Source organism: Ylistrum balloti, unplaced genomic scaffold, assembly GCF_031769215.1.
Source record: "Ylistrum balloti isolate Yb309-2 unplaced genomic scaffold, AGI_CSIRO_Ybal_v1 Utg370542, whole genome shotgun sequence".
Taxonomy (NCBI): Eukaryota; Metazoa; Mollusca; class Bivalvia; order Pectinida; family Pectinidae; genus Ylistrum; species Ylistrum balloti.
Window position 1 is genome coordinate 298,146 of NW_026782344.1, and position 23,730 is coordinate 321,875.

Here is a 23,730-nt window from a genome sequence, read left to right on the forward strand (position 1 = left end):
ATTATCAATTATTTTGTTGCCTTTATTTACAGTATATATATATTCTGTATTTAAGATAATAAAACAACATTAAAAGAATTTACTCTTTGTTACTTTTATAACATACATATTTATATGTACTATGCTTTGTACTAAAGAATGCAAACATTATGTTGTACAAAAGACAGTTTACTGAAAGTCTTAAACATGAAGCTACCATATGTGCATGGTCTTGAGCGGAAATTCAGCTCAACCAACTTTTAACGTGCCATTTACATTGAAAAATATCCACATTAAGTAGAATTCAAATATCTTTTCGCAAACATTTCAATTTTGGCAAAATTTCCAGATGTGTATGTGTTATCTTAATTACGTAAACAGCAAATGTTATGAAACTCGTCTTTGATTTAAGGCTCGCTAAAATGATAAGTATGTGACAAGGTTCATCAATGACATATAATATATTGCCAAACGAAATTAAGATCCTTGTTGTCACATTATCTAGTATCCTTGGAACAGTTATAGAGAACGGACACTTCGCCTCTTATGTATTGTCATCAATGTAACGTCACAATGCCATATCTGAGTGTGTGACGTCATCTCATTACCTAAACACGACTTCAAAATAGGTGATATTGCACATTTACATATTTACCCGATACATGTTATCAGCAAACTGGGTCAAAATAATGCGCATCTGGTAAGGTACTATCTGTCGTTGCATCAGATGTTTGCAGTTTGGTGATACATACATATTTATCCGATACATGTTATCAACAAATGTTCAACTGGGTCAATATAATGTGCATATGCATTTGAAAAGGTGTCAGTATCTTGATATTATTACCTATATTAATTTTCATCATCGAAGCAAAGGTAAGAAAGATGACTTCTGATTTAGAAACAAAAACTCTTTTGGATAATCATCAAGAGGAAGAGCGAACTGAGAAAAATCCATCGGATTCTTCTACGTCTTTATTGGATATATGTTTTCGTGTGGTTTTGATCATTCTGTTTCTGATAGGGTCAGAAATGGGTGGTTTGACGAAAAACCAGTATGTATATAAGTGGGTAGAGGAAAATTCAAACTCGAGCACCAACGTGATGAACACTTCTTATGACAGCACATCGACAACTATATCACCAGATCCGTGTGGGGGCAGTGTCAGCGCCAAAAGTGAAAAGAAAGACCAGTCAGAGGCGGCATTATGGTTGTTATACTTTTCCCTATGTGAACATGGGATAGCTATTCCGATGATAATGATGTATAGTTCATATTCGGATTTCGTTGGAAGAAAACCGCTTATGATGATTTCCTGTATCGGCTACTGTCTACAATATGCTATCAAGAGTTTTATTGTTTACAAAAACCTTTCATTAGTTTATTTCTTTATTCCGTATGTTTTGTCGGGAATAAGTGGTGGCCACTTCCCATTTTATATTGCGATGAGCGCATCTGTTGCAGACAAAACGGACAATAACAAGAAGAGGGCTTTTGGTGTAGCATTATTCGAAGCGGTAACTGGGGTTGGTATAAGTACCGCTCAAGTTGGTACTGGGTACCTGATAAAGGAGTTTGGATATTTGTACCCCATGGTAGCATCGTCAGGAATATTCGCTGTGTGTTTCTTCATTACACTGTTTGCAATAAAGGAAACACGTTTACCTAGATCAACCAAACATATCACAATAGGCGTTCATCTAAAAAATATTTTTGGAATGTTTTTAAGCAAATCTTATATCCTGACTGGCAGTGTTTTAACATTCAATTTGACAATGTTAACTATTTTTCTCTTGCTTATGGCTGCATCGGATTACTCTACAATTGGAGCACTTTATCAGCTTCGTTCGCCATTTTGTTGGGATTCAAGTAAAATAGGGTGGTATGGATTCGGAACCGATATTTTAAAATACCTCTTTGGTTTGGTAGTTGTTAAGTGGCTGCAGATGTGCCTTCCTGACGTTACAGTGATCATGATCACCATCACATCCGCTATTGCTTCTTCAGTTATTACAGGTTTTGCTGACACAAGTCTGATGCTGTATATAAGTGAGTATCAAGTTAATATAAAAAACATATATATATATATTTAAATGTGGTACATGCTTTAAATTTGCTATCGCCCCATCCATGATTTGTTACGAATAAGTTAGTTAAATAATTTTTGAAACTCCATATCTACTGGTAAATAAATACTATTATACTACCTTCTCACTTTTATGCGTGACCGTAAGCTGGATGTATTTTGAAACAATCTCATTGTTAGATATATCGTTAAAACAACAATATAGACTGTCATCTCATTGGTGCAAAAATTAGATCCATCACAAAAGGAGTGTGTTATTCAAATCTAACACACTAATAAACCATTACAATTGTTAATGAGATGTTTACACATGATACAAACTATCAATCCTTGTTAATAGACTGGCACAGTGACCTTTGACCTATGCATTCCGGGAAATTCATGCACAAAATAAGCAGTTCATGATTAATTTGCAATACTTTTATTTTTCTATGGATTTTTATCAATTACTTCCTTTGAAGATCACAAACCTGTTATTAACTGGTTTTCATTTTTACATATTTTAATATTTCCAATATTTGTAAGTTGTGAGTTTTGCATATTAATTGGCGGCGTTTCATTATACCGTTAACAAAATATTAAGATTACATAAATTAGACCAAACTGATGATAAAAATCACATATGCAACTTTTTCGTTCTTTCAGCACGCATCCATGATGATAAGGATTTAAATTGTTGAATTGATGAAGACGACAAACACAATATATATTGTTATATCATTATATGTTGTAAAGTGCATTGAATAATGGTTAACTCTTTTTTCGTGCAGGTTCAGCGGCGGGTATGCTCTCTCTCATGTCTAGACCTCTTCTCCGAGCTTTTGCCTCTAACTTGATCGAAAAAGATAAACAAGGTATTTTCCGGAAATTGTTCTCATTTTGTGTAGTCAATGGTCACCTCAGAATTATTTTTGAAGTGGTTATAAATATATTTGAAAGCCATTTAAAACAAAGGTTGCAATTCTCATTATACATTTTTACTACACTTTTTATCTTGCACGGCTTTTTTTAGATATCAGAATTTGTAATTAAGAATGATCCTTGTTTATTGTCGATTCACATGTGAGAAATACACAATGAAATATATCTAAATCAGAAGAAACTATGAGCGTTCTATTCTTCACGATCTGGATCGTATCAACCTGAATCAAAATACTTACAATAATAAGTAATATCGACAATGATATGTCATTAATTGAAAATGACGCAACCAAAATATTTGCCTCCGTTTGAGCTTAGCCTCCACTTTTTTCTTCCGAAACCTGCCAAAATATAACGTTTGTGATTTTGTTTTCATTTCATATGAAATTTTATAAAACACGCTTCAAAACTTTATTGTTTGCTTACCACACCCCGCAAAAATGAAACTCCTAAGACTTGTTTAAAACAATATCGTAAGAAAAAATAAGAAAGAAACTCACTTGAGATCATATATATATTTATAATTTGAAATTCGAATGTTATTATGATTTGATATAATGGTAGCCGAATGCAGTAAGTAATGTAATCCAAATGAGACAAACTAATTTTAATGAAGAATATTTGATTTAGAAATTCTTATTTTATATGTGATTGTTGTTGTGTATGGTGATCATGCTTATATATTTAAGGTGCTGTATTTGGCAATACATATGTGATTGATAACATATGTAATATGGTCGGCAAGACTATCTTCAGCGAAATATACGCTCGGACTCAGACTTTCATGGCCGGTTTTGTATTCCTTATAATGGGGGTATTTAACCTAACATCGTTGATTGTGTTCATGTAAGTATAAGTCATTGAAATTACCTTTGTAATGCTCAATAACAACATATAGTAAATTGATAATATGTTTAGGAGGCCAACTATGATTTTTCAATGCTAAAAATCATACTGATATAAATATGGAGTTTATAACATTGTTTTGCCAATAAATGCTTTATTTTATTAAAATAAATGTGAAAATTATAATCATACAACATATCAAAGACCACAAATACATAACCGGAGTTGGCGTTGATTGACTGTTAATATTAACGTTTTTTGATAACTTAAATCAATATGTACAAGTTTATCTAGTTGGTAACAAAACCGCATTTATTTTCCCAGGTTCCTTCTCTGCTGTAAACATAAAAAGACACCATTCACAATACAAAACTGATCCGATGTCAATTCCATCCCAGTATATTATCATGTTATCACAGTTTGTGTGAATACTCTGAAAACCAAACTCTGTGACGTTGATGACAATGTAATAAGACAAGGACATGCTGCGATGATGATTGGGGGAAGGAGGGGGCAGGCATCACCATTAATGTTTATTTTTAGTATTTTACTGCCGGAAATACACATTCCATGTCTTATTTACAACAGTTCCTCCTACAACATACAAACTGATATAGTTGATATGTATCGCCCTCGATATATATCCTGGAGACTTTTGGAGTGATGTACACTCTGCGCTAATTAATGTGACAAGAATATTGATATTAACATTGATATTCATTTTTTCAAAGTTCAACCTCTGGATAATATAAATGTGTTATTTATATCACTACAAAGAACATTGTCAAAATCTTTTAAAAATAATGTCCATATGAATAGTTTTCAAGATATGGAGAAAGATTAAGCCATTAAGCGATAAGACCAGAGTACGGCAGTATTTGCATGAAAATAGGATATTGTTTTATTTATCGTTGAAATAATTCAGGTGGACACTAGAATTCAAATTGTTGAAATTATTCTGTTTATTGATGACACAATTTCTGTCATTTTCCTGAAGACTACAAAATAGCACCTTTTGAAAAATCGATATCGATGTTGATATCACCCAATTTTGTGTTCCTCCTACTCGCGTCTATGACAAGAGCTGAATCAAGTAAGAAGATCAATTATGATAGTAATCTTCAAAAAAAGTTTCAAAAGACATGAACTGTTTGTACATGGATGCCAGAAATATGCTACATAAGCATACATGTTCATGTGAAGGAGATTATGTTTTGTTTCTTTTAAGTACTTTACAAATAAAGCAACAACAAGTAACAAAATGCCAACATATCAAAGCATTCTTATTTCTAAACTTAAATTCAATTAACAAAAGACTACTACGAGGACCCCGGAAAAGTGCAAATAGAATAAAACGAGATGTTTCATTGGCGGTAATCGTCTTGCAAATAAGCAATGTCACCTTTGTAACTGAGAACAAAGTGAACAGTATCGGATGTATACTAACGAGCAAATTAAAATAAATTTGTATGATATCGCTATGGCGATCATAAATTTCCTAATGAGATTCATTTACTTGCAATTCTCTGGTTTGTGATTATATTTGTGAGTTGTCGACATTTTACACAAATATTGCAATATTACAAACACGCCTTTAAATAAAGAGTCAGCTGTGACTTGTAAGCAGCATTGGTTGAAATACTGGAAAAAAAACTATAGTAAAATGTAAAGAATCACTCATGAAAAAGCTGGACAGCTGTCCTTGTTGTTTTAGTTGTAGGAAATGATCTTGATAAATGTCTGAATAGTAGATTCTGTCGTGTATTTGATTTCTAATTCAGGTGGGTAAATACGATGGACATTAATTAATTTCTCGTTTTCAAAATACCAGTAAACATATATTTTATCTAAAAGTGAAGTTCAAGGACATGACAAGATCTTTGTGGCCTGTGTTAATAAACTCATTGATAAATTCAGCCTTTAAAAAAGTCATGTAAACCTTGGTCAAACATATTAAGTAATGCCATGTTCTTAAATGAGAACAAGGTATACAACAACGGGACCAACAGGCAAACTAACGAGCATCAAACACATGCAACGACATATCGTACAAAGAAATATAAATGTCTTCAATGATAACATTATGGTACATGTAAACACCATAGGTTGGGGATGCAGGTTCATCGCTATCAGGAAATGGAAAATGTACAAGTTAAAATTGAAATCATCACGTTTATCATACAATTTGATAAAAAGCTGTTCATGACGGTTTCGTTGTAGGAAAGGATCGAGATAAGCAGCTGACGTAGAAAAGTCTGTCGTGTCTTTGATTTCCAATTCTAGTCTGTATATACGATGGACGTGGTCAATGAGTTTGTTGTTATTGAAAGGCAACACTTCATCAATATATATGAAAATGAAAATGGAATTACTTTGCAAGATCTTTGTGACCTCTTTTGATAAGCTCTTCAATAAATTCAGCTTCGTATGAAAACAAACAAAAGCACGACAAAGATATTGTCAGAAAGGATCTTGGTTATTACTATGATATCGATCTCCGTATTTATCTGTTTTTATTTTGGACGTATTTTCACGAAATGCGCTTCATCACAGTTTCCAACCATACATTTGCACGGTTATCGACATCTCTTCGAAAAGAAAGAGCATACATAACTAGAGAACGAATGCTATACAGATTGAAAAAAGAAAACATTGTTCTGATAGAGTTTTCTTAAAGAGGATATCTCAAGTTCGCCAAAAGCTTTTTTGGGTTCTTTAAAATCTACATAATGCTACTAAAAAAACAATAATCATGAATTGGTATATCAAGAATCTTAGTAAGAAGCTTTGGTAAAGACTTGATAGACCTATTAGACCAGCCAGCAATAAAATGTTGTTGATATGAATTTCTCTGAAGTTATAACATCAAATAGAAGCGAGGAAGGTCCGTTGCCATGTCATTATTAGACATCTGAATGGTTGCAATAATGAAGACTTCACTCATAAGTTTATATTCAAAGTATACAATGTAACAAATGCTTTAATCGCTTATTTTTTCGTCATTATTGGAAAGCTGAAATATACAATACTTTCACATCAATACACATTTACTACTGGCTACGTAAATGCCATTTCCTATTGCAGCGTCTCACCTCTGTTGATGCAGAGCGTTACGTTCTGTTGTCGAGAGCAGTTTATGAGGCATTTTAAAACGAATATCAGAAGATACCTTTAACAAAACGCGACCTCTAATGTGTTGTAAGGACCGCTTTTCCTGATGCATGCACGTATAACAAAATTTAATTATGCTGAGAAGAATTCACATGGACGTCTGCATTGTAAGTAGGAAAGTAATGAACGACTATTCAAGTTTTATTTATCCAAGAACAAGCGTTGGAGTACTGTCCATGTTACAAGGTGTGTTGATTCGCTCAGCTTTATCTCGGATGGTGGTGGAGAGTAAGCAAGGTAATTACTGTAATTTTCGCATTGCATGATATAAGAACAACGAAACAATTTTTCATTTTCCGCTGATGATTATTTATTACATTGAGTATGTTTTGAAGAATATCCAATTTTTTTCATAAAAATGCAAAATGAGAGAGAGAGAGAGAGAGAGAGAGAGAGAGATAACATAAATGAAAATAGGATAAGTGTTATTTTCTCATTTCTTCTTTTCTTTTTACCATTATCACATTGTGTGAGATGAGTCTCGTTACTTCATTTCTTTTTACATTGTGTGAGATGAGTCTCAATTCTTCATATCTTTTTCCACCATTATCACATTTTGTGAGATGAGACTCGCTACGTCATTTCTTTTTACCTTTATCACATTGTGTAAGATGAGTCTCGTTGCTTTATTTCTATTTATCTGATACTTTTAAAGGCTCTTGGTGTATGAACTCGTAGTGATCTTAACGGCTATAGCGGGCACCTCTTTAGCAACCAACATCTACCAAGCAACAGTAACGATCCTCCGTGGATTTACCTTCCTAGTGGCTGCATGCCTCTACTTTTTCGTACTGCTGATGGTAATGTTAGTTCTCGTTGTAATATGTCAAGTTGTGTCACTATCTTGAAGAAAACGCTTTGGGAGACAAAATGCCTTTGGCTTATTTCGAATTGAGCTGTATTCTTTCAATCACACAATAATTGAATACAAAAATATATTTACTCACTGTATTAATATAACGCTAGAGAATACACCTAAATCGCTTCGATCGGTGGGACGTGGGCCAAACCCTGGAGCTAATCTGGCAAAATGACCATTCTTTTTATGCTCACCGAGTCTTTCTATAGCAGATGTATCAAATGGTTGAGAAGTTTTAGTCTCTAGAAAGCCTGGAGAAAGCAAAGCAGGGAACAAACTTTGCACAATACCAATAGAACACACCTTTCTGTATTGACTGACACCTGTGTAACCTAATTACAATCTATTTGTCAATTTGACAATAAAATTTGTTGAAATCAAAAAAATTAACCTAATTACATAATTCTTGTCATACTGTTCCAGAATTATATGTCTATTTGGTGGTATGCATCCAGAAGCTGGATCGAAAAGGACTAGTACTGCTTACAAAAGGACAAGCGATATAGCAACCTATGGGTCGACTACACAGCATTCATCCAATGTTAACTCGGGTGGGAATAGATCAAGCGAGGTGTGAATAGGTGTTACTTGGACACTATTATATTTCAGCGCATGCAATGCTATCTGAGACATATCTAAATATATATCCTACATCACATATACTTGTTGAGGTTTAAAACTAATTGACTGAATATTATCAATTATTTTGTTGCCTTTATTTACAGTATATATATATTCTGTATTTAATATAATAAAACAATATTAAAAGAATTTACTCTATGTTACTTTTATAACATACATATTTATATGTACTGTGCATTTTAATAAACAATGCAAATATCATGTTGTACAAAAGACAGTTTACTGAAAGAGTTAAACATGAAGCTACCACCTGTGCATGGTCTTGAGCGGAAATTCAGCTCAAACAACTATTAACATGCCGTTTACACTGAAAAATATCCACATTAAGTAGAATTTAAATATCTGATTCAATTTTGGCAAAATTTCCAGATGTGTATGTCTTATCTTAATTACGTAAACAGCAAATGTTATGAAACTCGTCTTTGATTTAAGGCTCGCTAAAATGATAAGTATGTGACAAGGTTCATCAATGACATATCTTATTGAAACGAAATTAAGATCCTTTTGTCACATTATCTAGTATCCTCGGAACAGTTATAGAGAACGGACACTTCGCCTCTTATGTATTGTCATCAATGTAACATCACAATGCTATATCTGAGTGTGTGACGTCATATCATTATCTAAACACGACTTCAAAATAGGTGATATTGCACATTTACATATTTACCCGATACATGTTATCAGCAAACTGGGTCAAAATAATGTTCATATGCATTTGAAAAAGTGTCAGTATATCTGGTAAGGTACTATATGTCGTTGCATCAGATGCTTGCAGTTTGGTGATACATACATATTTATGCAATACATGTTATCAACAAATGTTCAACTGGGTCAATATAATGTGCATATGCATTTGAAAAGGTGTCAGTATCTTGATATTATCACCTATATTAATTTTCATCATCGAAGCAAAGGTAAGAAAGATGACTTCTGATTTAGAAACAAAAACTCTTTTGGATAATCATCAAGAGGAAGAGCGAACTGAGAAAAGTCCATCTGATTCTTCTACGTCTTTAATGGATATATTTATTCGTGTGGTTTTGATCATTCTGTTTGTGATAGGGTTACAAATGGGTGGCTTGACGAAAAACCAGTATGTATATAAGTGGGTAGAGGAAAATTCAAACTCAAGCACCAACGTGATGAACACTTCCTATGACAGCACATCGACAACTATATCACCAGATCCGTGTGGGGGCAGTGTCAGCGCCAAAAGTGAAAAGAAAGACCAGTCAGCGGCGGCATTATGGTTGTTATACTTCTCCCTATGTGAGCATGGGATAGCTATTCCGATGATAATGATGTATAGTTCATATTCGGATTTCGTTGGTAGAAAACCGCTTATGATGATTTCCTGTATCGGCTTTTGTTTTCAATTTGCTACCAAGAGTTTTATTGTTTACAAAAACCTTTCATTAATTTATTTCTTTATTCCGTGTGTTTTGACGGGAATAAGTGGTGGTCACTACCCATTTTATATTGCGATGACCGCATCTGTGGCAGACAAAACGGACAATAACAAGAAGAGGGCTTTTGGTATAGCATTATTCGAAGCGGTAACTGGGGTTGGTGTAAGTACCGCTCATGTTGGTACTGGATACCTGATAAAGAGTTTTGGATATATGTACCCCATGGTAGCAGCGTCAGGAATATTCGCTGTGTGTTTCTTCATTACACTGTTTGCGATAAAGGACACACGTTTACCTAGATCAACTAAACATATCACAATTGGCGTTCATCTCAAAAATATTTTTGGAATGTTTTTAAGCAAATCTTACATCCTGACTGGCAGTGTTTTAACATTCAATTTGACAATGTTAACTATTTTTCTCTTGCTTATGGCTGCATCGGATTCCTCCACAATTGGAGTACTTTATCAGCTTCGTTCGCCATTTTGTTGGGATTCAAGAAAAATAGGGTGGTATGGATTCGGAACCGATATTTTAAAATACCTCTTTGGTTTGGTAGTTGTTAAGTGGCTGCAGATGTGCCTTCCTGACGTTACAGTGATCATGATCACCATCACATCCGCTATTGCCTCTTCAGTTATTACAGGTTTCGCTGACACAAGTCTGATGCTGTATATAAGTGAGTATCAAAAAAAATATAAAAAGCATATATATATTTTTTAAGTGTTGTATATGCTTTAGATTTGCTATCGCCTCATCCATGATTCGTTACGAATAAGTTAGTTAAATAATTTTTGAAACTCCATATCTACTGGTAAATAGATACTATTATACTACCTTCTCATTTCTATGCGTGACCGTAAGCTGGAAGTATTTTGAAACAATCTTATTGTTAGATATATCGTTAAAACAACAATATAAAGTGTCATCTCATTGGTACAAAAATTAGATCTATCGCAAAAGGAGTGTGTTATTCAAATCTAACACACTAATAAACCATTACAATTGTTAATGAGACGTTTACAGGTGGTACAAACTATCAATCCTTGTTAATAGACTGGCACAGTGACCTTTGGCCTATGCATTCCGGGAAATTCATGCACAATATAAGCAGTTCACGGTAGTTTTGCAATACTTTTATTTTTCTAAGGATTTTTATCAATTACTTCCTTTGAAGATCACAAACCTGTTATTAACTGGTTTTTATTTTTTCAGATTTTAATATTTCCCATATTTTTAATTTGTGAGTTTTGCATATTAATTAACGGTGTTTCATTATACCGTTAACAAAATATTAAGATTACTTACATTAGACCAAACTAATGATAAAAATCACACATGCAACTTTTTCGTTCTTTCAGCACGCATCCATGATGATAAGGATTTAAATTGCTGAATTGTTGAAGACGACAAACTCAATATATATTGTTATATCATTATGTGTTGTAAAGTGAATTGAATAATGGTTTACTCTTTTTTCGTGCAGGCTCAGGGGCGGGTATGCTCTCTCTCATGTCTAGACCTCTTCTCCGAGCTTTTTCCTCTAACTTGATCGAAAAAGATAAACAAGGTATTTTCCGGAAATTGAAAGCCATTTTGAACAATGGTTGGAATGATAATTCTCATTATACATTTTTTACTAGACCTTTTATCTTGCACGGCTTTTTTTAGATATCAGAATTTGTAATTAAGAATGATCCTTGTTTATTGTCGATTCACATGTGAGAAAACACAATGAAATGTATCTAAATAAAGAGGAAACTATGAACGTTTTATTCTTCCCGTTCTGGATCGTATTAACATGAATCAAAATACTTACAATAATAAGTAATATCGACAATAATATGTCATTAATTGAATATGACGCAACCAAAATATTTGCCTCCGTTTGAGATTTTCCTCCACTTTTTTTTTTCTTCCGAAACATGCCAAAATATAACGTTTGTGATTTTGTTTTCATTTCATATGAAATTCTATAAAACACGCTTCAAAACTTTATTGTTTGCTTACCAAACCCCGCAAAAATGAAACTTCTAAAACTTGTTTAAAACAATATCGTAAGAAAAAATAAGAAAGAAACTCACTTGAGATCATATATATATCATATATATATTTATAATTTGAAATTCGAATGCTATTATGATTTGATATAATGGTAGCCGAATGCAGTAAGTAATGTAATCCAAATGAGACAAACTAATTTTAATGAAGAATATTTGATTTAGAAATTATTTTATATGTGATTAGTTTTTGTGTATGGTGATCATGCTTATATATTAAAGGTGCTGTATTTGGCAATACATATGTGATTGAAAACATATGTAGTATGCTCAGCAAGACTGTCTTCAGCGAAATATACGCTCGGACTCAGACTTTCATGGCCGGTTTTGTATTCCTGATAATGGGGGCATTTAACCTAACATCGTTGATTGTGTTCATGTAAGTATAAGTCAATAAGCTCAATAACAACATATAGCAAATCGATAATATGTTTAGGAGGCCAACTATGATTATTGCAATGCTAAAAATCATACTGATATAAATAGGGAATTTATAATATTGTTTTCCCAATAAAGTCTTTATTTGATTAAAATTCATGTGATAATTATGATGACAAAACATATCAAAAAACACAAATACATAACCGAAGTTAACGTTGATTGACAGTTAATATTAAAGCTTTTTGAAACTTAAATCAATATGTACAAGTTTATATAGTTGTTAACAAAACCGCATTTTCTTTTCCCAGGTTCCTTCTCTGCTGTAAACCTAAAACGAGACCATTCACCATACAGAACTGATTCGATGTCAATCCCATCCCAGCATATCATCATGTTATCACAGTTTGTGTGAAAACTGTGAAAACCAAACTCTGTGACGTTGATGACAATGTAATAAGACAAGGACATGCTGCGATGATGATGATTAGGGGAAGGAGGGGGCAGGCATCACCATTAATGTTTATTTTTAGTATTTTACTGCCGGAAATACACATTCCATGTCTTATTTACAACAGTTCCTCCTACAACATAAAAACTGATATAGTTGATATGTATCGCCCTCGATATATATCCTGGTGACTTTTGGAGTGATGTGTAAACAGATATTTTATCTAAAAGTGAAGTTCAAGGCCATGACAAGATCTTTGTGGCCTGTGTTAATAAACTCAACTTTAAAAAAGTCATGTAATCCTTGGTCAAACATATTAAGTAATGCCATGTTCTTAAATGAGAACAAGGTATACAACAACGGAACCAAAAGGCAAACCAACGAGCATCAAACACATCCAACGACATACAAAGAAATAATGATAACATTATGGTACATGTAAACACCATAGGCTGGGGATGCAGGTTCATCGCTATCAGGAAATGGAAAATGTAAAAGTTAAAATTGAAATCATCACGTTTATCATACAGATTGATAAAAAGCTGTTCATGACGGTTTCGTTGTAGGAAAGGATCGAGATAAGCAGCTGACGTAGAAAAGTCTGTCGTGTCTTTGATTTCCAATTCTAGTCTGTATATACGATGGACGTGTTCAATGAGTTTGTTGTTATTGAAAGGCAACACTTCATCAATATATATGAAAATAAAAATGAAATGACTTTTCAAGGTCTTTGTGACCTTTTTTTGATAAGCTCTTCAATAAATTCAGCTTCGTATGAAAACAAACAAAAGCACGACAAAGATATTGTCAGAAAGGTTCTTGGTTATTACTATGATATCGATCTCCGTATTTATCTGTTTTTATTTTGGACGTATTTTCACGAAATGTGCTTCATCACAGTTTCCAACCATACATTTGTACGGTCATCGACATCTCTTCGAAAAGAAAGAGCATACATAACTAGAGAACGAATGCTATACAGATTGAAAAAAGAAAACATTGTTCTGATAGAGTTTTCTTGAAGAGGATATCTCAAATTCGCCAAAAGCTTTTTGGGGTTCTTTATAATCTACATAATACTACTACAGAAAAATCATGAATTGGTATATCAAGATTCGTATTAAGAAGCTTTGGCTTGATAGAACTATTAGACCAGCTATCAATAAAATGTTGTTGATATGAATTTCTCTGAAGTTAAAGCATCAAATAGAAGCGAGGAAGGTCCGTTTCCATATCATTATTAGACATCTGAATGCAATAATGAAGACTTCACTCATTAGTATATAAAAGTAAGTATACAATGTAACAAATGATTTAATCTTTGATGACTTAACAAAGTTTACAATACGGCAGGTTTCAAGACCGGGTTGGCAAGATTCATATCTCACATTTTATTTTTTCGTCATTATTGGAAAGCTGAAATATACAATACTTTCACATCAATACACATTTACTACTGGCTACGTAAATGCCATTTCCTATTGCAGCGTCTCACCTCTGTTGATGCAGAGCGTTACGTTCTGTTGTCGAGAGCAGTTTACGATGCATTTTAAAACGAATATCAGAAGATACCTTTAACAAAATGCGACCTCTAATGTGTTGTAAGGACCGCTTTTCCTGATGCGTGCACGTATAAGAAAAAATTAAATTATACTAATAAGCATTCACATGGACGTCTGCATTGTAAGTAGGAAAAGTATTGAACGACTATTCAAGTTTTATTTATCCAGGAACAAGCGTTGGAGTACTGTCCTTGTTACAAGGTGTATTGATTCGCTCAGCTTTATCTCGGATGGTGGTGGAAGGAAGCAAGGTGATTACTGTAATTTTCGCATTGCATGATATAAGAACAACGATATGGCTATCTCAAGTTTCCCCCGTGTTTACCATATGAAAATTGAATCAGATTTAATCCAACATTCTAAATATTTCAATGTCCCCAGAATATTTTCAATGATAACATGAAATATATACTTTATTTTCTTTACTTTATTTTTACTTTTGTTTTTCATGCAAATATGACAACCTTGTCTCGCCACTTCGTTGGTTCTTTCTTCTGAAATCGAAACAAATGGACAGTTCTTTTGAAATTTTAATGTCATATTTATGTAATTGAGAGGTTGCTCATTCAAGTCCACATACATTTCAATTGATATCTGACAGGTAGCTAAATGCATTGTATACCTTATCGACCTTATCTGATAAGAGAGGTCACCCACGAGTCCCGCAAACATAAATTAGAATATATCTATACTTACTCGACCCTGTACCGTGTCCGGGTATCATCTCACAGACGGACGTCAGTGTTCTGGGGAAGTGAGGGGGCGACCTATACCCACCCCCACCCCACCCCCCTCCCCCCCCCCCCCCCCCCCCACCCCCCACACCCACCCCCTCCTCAAATTGATGGAACCGTCTGTAGCTGATGACGGCTCCAGTGCCTATTAATATTTTATTCTAACTCTAGCAATTTGAAACATATCCAGAAGTTAAAGGAAAGAATTGGAGGAGGGGGGGGGGCTATATAGATTTAGATTAAGGTAATTTTGAAATCCGTCTGGCCCGGTGTTACCACGCCTACTCTTTTTCTGTTTATCGTAAACAGTCCTCACATAAGCTACCGTTTACAGTATTCGCCGGACTATATTTAGCAGTTAAGAATTCATATGACTGACATACTTATGTATCCCACAGATACTGATAGGCAGTTGATAATGGCACCCTGAATAGCTAGATATCGTGCAGAGTGTATACACATTTACCTCCTTTTGATAATGCCGTAAACTTCCGACGATCAGAATAATAGTGCTACACTCTATTTGATTTTGATGTAAGAGCTGGATGCAAAAGATTGGTTGTGGACCAAATATTCGAAATGGATACTGCGTCAGAGCAAAAACCATTGTTAGTTAATACTGATAAACAAGCCATCAAATCTGAGAACAGATCGATCAGGACTCAAATGGTTTTCCGTATGTGCCTAACGTTTATGTACATGGTTATATCGGAATTTGGAAGTCTTAACCAAACACTTTATATCTATAATCGCGCCTCAGACTTTAACAAGGAAAGAAATCTCACATTCACACGTGAAGAAAATTCAACGAATGCATGCGGTTCGAACCAAAGTCGCTCTACCGAGAATCTTGACCAAAAGCTCGCAGCAAAATGGACATGGTATTTTAGTCTGGTTTCCCATGGTTTGGGTGTTCCGTCGCTTCTTCTATATGGTCTGTATTCGGATTTTATTGGCAGGAAGCCACTTCTGATAATTTCACTTACAGGCGATGCCCTTCGCTACGGTATGATGGCTTTCATTACCCACAAGCGATTGCCTTTTGTTTTCTTTTTCGTGCCCTATGCTGTATCCGGTCTCACTGGCAATAGCTATCTCTTTTTCATTGCTAGCACCGCAGCCATCGCCGATAAAACAAGCTACAGCCAAACGAGAACCGTAGGATTGGCAATTTTTGAGGTTCTCATTGGGTTAGGAGGAAGTGTGGCAAAAATAAGCGCAGGGTACCTGATACATTACAGTGGGTACCTCATGCCGATGCTGATATGTTTAGGAGCCTACCTAACAAGTTCAATACTTGTTTGCGCTTTTGTAGAAGAGACGATAACCACAATATCATCGAAAAATTTGACTTTTTGCATTGGTATCAAAAGAATATTTGGATTTTTCTACGATAAAGCATCTATTATTGGAAGCAAAAATTATTTGTTTGTAATAGCTTGGTCGGCTTTTCATATCATTCATTTCGCACGTTCATCTGCCTCTGGTATAACAACATTGTATGAGTTAAGATCTCCGTTCTGTTGGACACCAGAGGGGATTGGCTGGTTCGGGTTCGTTCAAAATATTGTTGAATTCCTGTTGGGTTTGTCTTTAATGAAATTACTTCAATACTGTGTTGAAGATGTACTCTTAGCTTCGCTTGGTTGCCTGTCTAACATTGGACTTTTCGTCGTTATGGGTTTGGCATCTTCTAATTTCATGATGTATACAGGTATGTGAAACATTGATTAAATATATTCTCTATGACAAACACAAATTGTATTAGAAACATGCAAAGTTATTGAACCATGGGTATATTGCTATTTCTGAAAACAAATCTCCCGTTCGATCTTGCGATAAAATTGTGTTATAATAATAGGGTCTTTTGGAATTCTTTTTGGTTCAGATTGAATTGACTTTTAATATTTTGAATTGTTATAAATAAATTGAAAGTGATAACATGTATGTAACATTTGATTCCTCATTGTGAAGCTCTTGGAGCCGGGGTGCTTTCAGTCGTGACGTTTCCCGTTATGCGTTCAATATTGTCAAGATTCGTGGAAGCTGATAGACAAGGTAAATACATACATATATCTGCTATCATAAAGCAAGGAAAATTGCATGGAAATGATATTTCGTATCAAACGCAACATCAGGAAATTGAAGTTTTTTTATTTCGAAAAATGGTAGAAAGAAAAAATTATATATTGCTATATAACCCAGCAACAAACTTATACACTACGAGACAAGTGGTATATTTTGCGAATACGGTTTTCATATGTGCTTAATGCACAAAAACTTCTTTTTTTAACGACGATTCTCTTCTGAATAATGAAATATAATGACATCATTGAGCACTTGTTTTGATAAAAAAAAAAAAAAAAAACACGACATGCCAACAGAATCTTAATTAACTCAAATTCGATGACACCGTGACAAAATATGAATAAAGAAAACTTTTTCACGTGGACTCATGGAAAAAGGTACACGGAAAATAAGACTAGGTATTCCGGAAGGGTAAGGGTAAGCTTTATCGACGACACGGGTCATAGAAATTTTGGTCAAACCAAGTATTTAATGTCATGTTCCCATATTGAGAACAAGGTAAACATATCTTGATTATATACAAAAAACATTAATTCGGAACAGTGTATTTTACATTTTGCGTTTGTGTCACAAAATATTATGAATTACGTCCCTTTACGATTGTTAAATTTTTCAACTGAAAACATTGATTTCAGAGCATAATTAAATATGGTTGTATGTACGTTTTCGTTATTGACTATAATTTACTTTATAGGAACACTCTGAATCAGAATATCAACTGATGGTTTGGGCATCAGTTAAATTAAGCTTATTTTAAGACATTTTGATCCTGATGCTCTTTGACGATTAAAATGAAAGTAATCATTTCAAAATACATTACTTTTATATGATATCTTTTCCGCGTATTGTTTCCATTAATGGATAAAATCTACATAGTGTTTTTACATTAAAGAAACACTTTTTTAATTAAAAATGAAAATTTCCTAATTTGGTTTAAAACAGGTGATTTCTAAATTGTTTTTACAGGTATATTATTTGCCAATTTATACGTAATGGAGAATTTGTCATCATTGGCAGCAGGAAGCATCTTTAATAATCTTTATTCTGAAACAGAGGACTGGATGCCGGGGCTAAGTTTTCTCGTAGTGGCTTCAACCTTCATTATCCCACTAGGGCTATTAATGTGAGTTTTTTCCCTCCTTTTCCTTGATGGTAGGTTTTAAAAAAATTGCTTTGTTCTATTGCAAAATGAAAATAATTCAGAAATTTGTCGCGGATAAAGTGATATATGTGGTTTCGAATATTAACTATCTGTGCATGTGTTTTAAATAATTCCGGACGGGATGTCATCGTTGTTTATTACACACAAATCAACAATGAAGATTGATTATTTGAAATAAACAGGGATGACAACGTGCTGGAACCCTTTTAAACATTTCAATGCAATTTGCAGTTTTGGTTCGATATACACTGATAATATAATATTAGGAACATAATAGTTTCTTGTTAGTCGAATTTGTGGATAGATGTTAAATGTCAAATCAAATCTCACGCGTTGTATCGAATAAGCATTCAAACTTTCAAAACTTCAACATCGAATCCAATGATATTCTGTAGAAACCTTTCCTTTAGCTTAAATATTTAAACTTACTTCTGAAGTTTATCAAACATTGTGCACAATTATGTGGATAACTACAATGAGTTACTAAATAATCAATGAAAATACTATATGTCTAAACAAAAATCACTAATTTCTATATTAAAGTCAGATTTTGAATATTTCATTGTGATAAGAAATACACAGGCAAATATAAATTCAAAGGATGAGTATTAAGCGAATATTTCCAGAACTACTCTTCGTGGTTGCCTGAATTTTGTAGGAACTGTCATGTTGGCTCGGCTTCACGAACATCATCTCATATTTGTAATGTGTCGGTTCTTTTGTCTTGATGTGACGTCGGTTGCTTCTTGTTTTTATTGATTATCAGCAACACATTTCTGATTTAATTATTCCTTCATGCAATTAATTCAATCTTTTCATTCTAGGTCCTTGTTTGTGTTTACAAGAAAAGATCATATAAAGAATGGTCGATGATAGGACAATCTATGGAGAGAATGATTTTCAACTGTTGAATTATTGGGCAAACATAAGTATTCTCATGATATATCTGCGCATTTCACAGTGTACTGGTGAACATTATAATGATATATGTTCGAGAAAAAAGAGGCATATATCTGAAATATGATTTGTCTGTATCTAGACGTTTACTTGCTCAGCCTCGTGATTTATTTCAATTCTGTGACTTTTAAATTTGACAAACAATTCTGAGTGGAAAGAATCTTTTGTTTTATTTTAAAAAAAAAACTTCAATATCTATTAAATTGATACTAACATATGCAACATGTACAGCAACAGCTTTTTCAAAACTATATGCATGAGTGACTTTAAAACGATAAAAGGAAATTGAAAAAATTAACTGGAAAACATGGTAAAATCAAATGACTGTTTCATCTGTACTTTGGAGGTTATTTATTTGAAGGTCATGTATCTAAAAAGCTTTCCGTGTATGCCAAAATGAGAACCAATTCATTAATATAGAAACTTATGATAAACAAATCTGACAAGAAACCATGTAAACAGGTCAGAAAATGAACAAAATTACTGATCAAATTTTTGCTGGATTTATCTCCCCATGAACAGCCAGGGTTATTCTATGACATGGCAATCAGAGCGACAAACTCACTAAACAACTTAAGCAATGTCTATACCAGCAAGACACACAGAGCAATTAGGGTAAAGTGCTGAAACCTAGGTCACGATCACTACAGCACAACAATCCGTTTCTCAAATTCTACGACCCGTCAAGAATTGGGAGAGGTAAACAAGTGAATTCATGCATCGCCTTTAAAAGTAACTTAAGTCAAACAATGGGTCTTTTCTGTTAATATGCATGTGAAGAAATGCCGTTAATATCCTGTCTATAAAATTTTGATAAGTTAATACTAATCAAATCGCCAGTTGTGATAGTAGAATCAATAGTTTGTACCTATCTAGTTTCAGCTGGTGACTTAAGGTATACTTACTGATAAATCAGACGACATACTATTCTAGATAAATATATTGGACGTAAATACTGTTATATAAATAGTTACATTAATGGACATATCACCAACAATGATATCTACATACACCTATTTACTGACCCTATTTTCTGTCTCTACAAATCGATACAAAAAGCACAACGTGAACAGTACAGATTAGTTGTTTTAAACAAGTTATACCTATTACTACAAGATGGATTGCGATTTGGAAAAAAAACCTTTATTAATAAACGATGGCGATTCCGTTAAAATCCACGTTTATAATAGTAGCAGTCGACACATTCAAATAGGAATACGTGGAATACTGATAATATTTTATATTATTCTCATGCAAATCGGAAATATTAATCAGACATTATATATTTATAACCGTGTATCAGAGAATTCCAAGGGAGATAATCTTACGAAAGGAGCTGAAAATTCTACAAGTGGTTTGTGTGGAGTAAACGAAAGCAAAGCCAGAGAACATCATGACCAGTCACTAGCCACCACCTGGACCTGGTACTTCAGTCTCACAGAGTATGGACTGGCCACACCAATTATGCTACTTCTTGGACTATATTCGGACTCCATTGGTCGTAAACCTCTGCTTTTAATATCTCTCTTCGGCGGCTTTGTTCGCTTCGGCTTAATGGCTTTGATCACGTCCCAAAATCTCTCGTTGTATTACTTTTATGTATTCTATTTCATTTCTGGTATAACAGGAGGTGAATATACATTCTTCATGGCCTTCGCTGCATCTGTTGCTGACAAGACCCAATATGACAAATCAAGGACAATCGGACTCGCTATACTAGAACTTCTTATAGGAGCAGGATCAGCAATAGCAAAGTTAGGAATAGGCTACTTAATTCAAGACAAAGGATATATGACACCTATGATTATCTGCAGTGCGACTTTTCTATTTTGCTATTTCCTTGCACGGTATGGTGTTCAGGACATAACAAAAAGTGTTTCTGACATCCAATCATGTATAAGTCTGCGAAAAATATTTGGATTTTTCTTTGACAAATCTTCTATTATTGACCACAAACAGTGTCAGTTCATGACGATCTGGTTAGCCTTTCTTCTTATGTTTTTCGCACGAGTAACTGGCTATGGGTTAGAAATAATATATGACATTAGATATCCACTTTGTTGGTCAACAGAAGAAATAGGGTGGTATGGATTTACAACAAACATGGTTCAATTTATAGGAGGAATCATCTTATTGAAATTGCTCCAAAAATACCTGTCGGATGAAAGCATAGGTGTTCTTGGTTGTATCTCCAATATAGGATATTTTGTGGTGATGGGTCTTGCTAAAACAACCTGGATGATGTATTTATGTAAGTATCATAACCTTTGTTTATAACAGGCTAGGATGATGCTAATATCCCCAATATATTACTTCTATGATAATTTGGTACAGCAAAAGTTCAAAATAGCTCTCTCCTTTTTCTTTAAGGCGAATAACTGATATACTGTTGAGATTTATTAAAATTACATTAACAAAACTTAGTATTAAGCTCATTTCTGCTTACATTCTGACAAATAATAAACTTCGATGTGGATGAGGAAAATGCATGTCCATAAATACATATGATATAGGATGAATTATTCTGCTAACACTTAAAAATATAATGGCCATTTACCTGATAACTCGTTTTACAATAGAGGAGTTATTTCCCTTACATACGACTTTGATCATACATTTCATCATTTTACAGCTGTAGGTGTTGGAATTTTATCCATAGTTCCGATTCCGGTATTAAAAGCGATTTTATCTCGATATGTACAGCCAGACAAACAAGGTACTATTTTTATATCATCATTATTGTATATAAAATTGATGGTAGAATGAAACTCATTGGAAACAGCAATCATCTTTCTCCATATTCATGTAGTAGAATATCTTTAAATGGTTTATGAACTGTGCGTATGGGAAAAATCGACTAGATTGATATTTGTATTGGTTTATTTATTCACTTATTGATAATTACTTTCATTGACAACGTAAATAGATATAATAGACCTGTGGCAGCTATGCTTGAAAAGTTACCTAAGTATACAATATTTTTTGTTCTTTATCCTTAATACAAATGTACTTAAATAATAATAATTGAATATATCACTATTATTTCTTTGTTTGTTCTTTGTAGGTGTCTTGTTTGCCAATCTATATGTTCTTCAAAATTTGAGTCATTTGACTGGCGGAAGCATCTTCAAAAATTTGTATGCCGAAACTGCAAGTTTGATGCCTGGCCTATCATTTCTAATAGTGGCAGCCATTTTTCTTGTCCCAATCTGCTTGTTGGTGTAAGCTTGGTCATGTTAATCATTTTGTAAAATATAAGCGTTATTGCTTTATTTCTGATATAGTGGTTGTTTTTGTTTGTTTGTTTGTTTTTGTTTGTGTTTTTTCGATTCCGATTATGAAAAAATATCTAAATTATAACCAGCATTTTGAAATAAAGGATCTATTACGATATCTGACATATAAATAAAATGTATATAGTTTATTTAATCAAATTGTTTTAGATCTCTCAGAGCTCCCTGCCACAGCAAATCGACAGCTGCACTTTGATGGCTCAGATGATGCCAGAAGATGACAAACGAAGGTGTTTATCTACCAAATATTTCATCACCGAGGAACGATTCAATGTTGTTTATAGCTTTTTAATAAACTTTTGCAATCGTATACTTTACAAAAGTCAAATAACGAAAAACGGATAAGAGCATGAAACGCTCTGACTTTTTTCTTATGTATCAATGAAAAATACAAACCTCAATGATAAGCGAAAACATTTGACAATAACAGACATTATAATAAATTATAATTATGATAATAAAAATCATTAAACATACTCTGGATAATGGTTAGCGCTTTTTAACTTTGTCTATTTATTTTCCTTTTCAAGACAATAACAATATTCTTCAAAATCCAAATACATTGAATTTTCTTCGCTTAAGTTATTTAGAACTGAATATATTGAATTAACATTATAGAACTCTTGATCTGAGATATCATGTTTCGGATATTGATTTTGTATATGTTTGTTTAATTACAGAAAATGAAATAATAAATGTAAACGCACTTAATTTGGTGCAATCAAATTTTAGGGTATGACTACCTTTTGTTTTTTGTTAATTATCGCATCCACTATGAAAATAACATTTAAAAAAATCATTTTTCAAAAAGCAACTTAATATGTAGCGAAACATCATCAGCGCGAAAATAACATTACCGCTAAATGTTGAATGTTTACAGTATACTGATGGTGAATTTTGTATCGACGTCTGTACCATAAGCATATGGCAACTATGATTTCCTTATTAACCTCTAACATGATTTGTCTGTCAATTTTACTTGAATTAAAAATGAAAGAAGTCCTAAAGAAGTTTTGAGATTGATAATGTTGTTGTTCAACGAGAATTATTATCTAAAGAATTTTTTCTTTTCATTCTAACCATAAATTCGGTATTTTGACTTTATGCATTGTAGATATTGATATTTGG

General features: G+C 33.4%; 2 protein-coding genes and 1 pseudogene across 2 annotated transcripts; all 3 read left to right on the forward strand.

Annotated features, from left to right (window-relative positions):
* Nucleotides 1-864: 864 nt before the first annotated feature.
* Nucleotides 865-8,440, forward strand: LOC132556064 (proton-coupled folate transporter-like). Its single transcript, XM_060220456.1, has 4 exons — nucleotides 865-2,029; nucleotides 2,837-2,920; nucleotides 3,677-3,833; nucleotides 8,287-8,440. The coding sequence occupies exons 1-4, from the start codon at nucleotides 865-867 to the stop codon at nucleotides 8,438-8,440; spliced, it is 1,560 nt and encodes a 519-aa protein (XP_060076439.1).
* Nucleotides 8,441-9,431: 991 nt separating this feature from the next.
* Nucleotides 9,432-18,317, forward strand: LOC132556065 (uncharacterized). Its single transcript, XM_060220457.1, has 6 exons — nucleotides 9,432-10,596; nucleotides 11,404-11,487; nucleotides 12,200-12,356; nucleotides 15,642-16,816; nucleotides 17,077-17,160; nucleotides 18,157-18,317. Exons 1-6 carry the CDS (start codon nucleotides 9,432-9,434, stop codon nucleotides 18,315-18,317), a joined length of 2,826 nt encoding a protein of 941 aa, XP_060076440.1.
* A 2,243-nt stretch (nucleotides 18,318-20,560) lies between these two features.
* LOC132556066 (proton-coupled folate transporter-like) lies at nucleotides 20,561-23,220 on the forward strand (annotated as a pseudogene).
* Nucleotides 23,221-23,730: the final 510 nt, after the last annotated feature.